This window comes from Trichechus manatus, unplaced genomic scaffold (genome assembly GCF_000243295.1).
Source record: "Trichechus manatus latirostris isolate Lorelei unplaced genomic scaffold, TriManLat1.0 scaffold00017, whole genome shotgun sequence".
NCBI lineage: Eukaryota > Metazoa > Chordata > Mammalia > Sirenia > Trichechidae > Trichechus > Trichechus manatus.
In genome coordinates this window covers 21,423,323-21,425,662 of record NW_004443953.1, presented here as the reverse complement: position 1 = coordinate 21,425,662, position 2,340 = coordinate 21,423,323, and the positions used below count along the sequence as shown (strand labels likewise).

At 39.7% G+C, this 2,340-nt stretch overlaps 1 protein-coding gene across 1 annotated transcript in view; it reads left to right on the top strand.

Moving 5' to 3' along the window:
• LAMA4 (laminin subunit alpha 4) overlaps positions 1–2,340 on the top strand; it is a 150,250-nt gene that overhangs the window by 118,920 nt on the left and 28,990 nt on the right. The window contains exons 21-22 of the mRNA XM_012554407.2: positions 1,382–1,515; positions 1,949–2,120. Coding sequence (XP_012409861.1) covers positions 1,382–1,515; positions 1,949–2,120 — 306 coding nt within the window. The remainder of the gene's footprint in view (positions 1–1,381; positions 1,516–1,948; positions 2,121–2,340) is intronic.

Here is a 2,340-nt window from a genome sequence, read left to right as displayed (position 1 = left end):
GTAAGTGTTTCCAGCAGTTGCTCAAGTGGAGGGCACCATGTAACACGGTGAGCACCATCTTAAAAAAAGGAGTTTTTACAGGTATTTCTAAAGACGATCCTCAACAAAGGATGAAGTAATGATGTTAGGGCAAAAATTTATATAGGCAATTCTACAGAAGCCCAGGTACACAGCTTATTACAAAGTTAGATTTGTATCTGAGGAATGGTGGGCTAGATGTCCTTCAGCAGAGCTTCGTAAGTATTTTCTTCACTTGGAGTCAAGTGCGTTCAAGGTTCTTCTCCCTGGCAAGTCATGCCAGGAGTATGTGTTTTCTACCTTGCTTCCTTGGTGGAAATCCATGTGGTTTTATAGAGATGTAAACTGGATGAATGTAAGGCAGCTTTCTTGTTTTTATTTATCATTATTATTTTGATACAGGGACCAGAACTGTAACAAATATTTCAAGCATGAACATTCCTTAGTTCTATATATATTTGGATAATGTTTTCTTCTCTTGTTGTTGATGATTATGGTGATGATAGCCTTTCTAATAATGACAGGTAGACATTTTGGGCACAGTAGTATAAAGTTATTGTATCATTAGCTTGTTTTAGGAATCAGGCTTGTGTAATGTACTTGCTATAAATGCAGGTGACTGAAGTTGGGAAGGGTAAAAAAAATTAAACAGAGTAAAAATCCTGAGAAAACCCCTAGAAGGATGCTTATCCATCTTAGTCAAGTAAAGTGTTTCTCAATGGGATCAAAAAATACAAACTTTTCAGAACACTCACTCATGGAATTAGGTCTATTTCCCTTCCTTCTAGCTTTGGGGCAGGTGCCATGTATAATGCAAAAGAAATGGCTAATGGCCTATAGCACATTTTGCTTTCATTAATCCAGCCTTACTAATAAATGCTATACAGAAGAGCATAAGCTCCCTGAGAAGTCATGTATGAACAGAAATTAGGGGCAGGGAGAGGAAGGAAAGCCCAAGCAAATGGAGAGTCAATCTAGGATTTCAATTCCAGGACTATTACTTGCTAATTATGGACATGTTATTGCACCTCTCTGAGACTCACTTTCCCTCACGTTATATAAAAACAGGAATACTTACCTCACAGAACTGGTGTGAAGATTGATTTAGGTCATGAGTTCACTGTCTAGAATGTGCCTGGCACATAATATATGCTCAATAAATCCCAATCCTCTCTGCTAAGATATGCACAACTGACTTACCTAAATGAGTTAGCATGGAATAGAGACAGACTTAGGTCTAGGATGATATTTATATGACTTGGTATTTCCCCTTTACCTGCTATTAGTTTCATTGCCCGTTCTGCGCCGTCTTTGAGTGAAGTGTGATCATGGGACAGTTGACTTTGCTTTATCTGTTGCACAGCTTCCTGCCAGCTTAAACCTGCCTGGCTTCATTGGCTGCCTGGAATTGGCTACTTTGAATAATGATGTGATCAGCTTATATAACTTTAAGCACATCTATAATATGGACCCCTCTAAGTCAGTGCCCTGTGCCAGGTAAGTGATGGTTAAGAGTGCTAAAGACTTTAATAGCCAGGCAAGAGCAGTAAACAGGGCAAGTGAGAGTCGATACACAGGTTCCCAGTCTTTCCCTGGGGAACACCAGTTTTGAAACTGCACAACAGTCATGCCTGCAAAACACTCTTCAGCTCTCCCCACCTTAGATAAGCATGCACAAGTGTTTGCAGCTTTGAATTAGGATTCCAGAAACTGGGGTTTCACTGGACTCTTCTGTTGTCTTAACATACAGGATAGCGAAAAAATTCATGAAGAACAATTCATTTTATTTGGCTATAAATACTTTTTGTTTCTCCCATGTAGGCAAGACTTCATTTAAATGCTCTAAGTTCTGTGGATGATATCATGAGAATGGGCTCAAAACATAACAGAAGCTGAAATGTTCATATGATCCTTGCATTTCCATTTTCAGAGATAAACTGGCCTTCACTCAAAGTCGGGCTGCCAGCTACTTCTTCGATGGCTCTAGTTACGCTGTGGTGAGGGATATCACAAGGAGAGGGAAATTCGGTCAGGTCACTCGCTTTGACATAGAAGTTCGAACACCAGCTGATAACGGCCTTGTGCTCCTGATGGTCAATGGAGTGAGTAAAAAGGAAAATCCTACCTCTTCTCCCCATCATATATTTCCTTTACTTTCTGCTGTGCATATTTCCAGGAACCTTCCCAGGTTGAGTGTATCATGCCATCAGACTGAATTTCTAGTTTAGATAGCAAAATTGGATTTTCCTTCAGGGAAGTGATGACAGCAATAAATAAAAATAGCCCTAAAACACATTCCCTGAACTACATTTTTTGGACGTA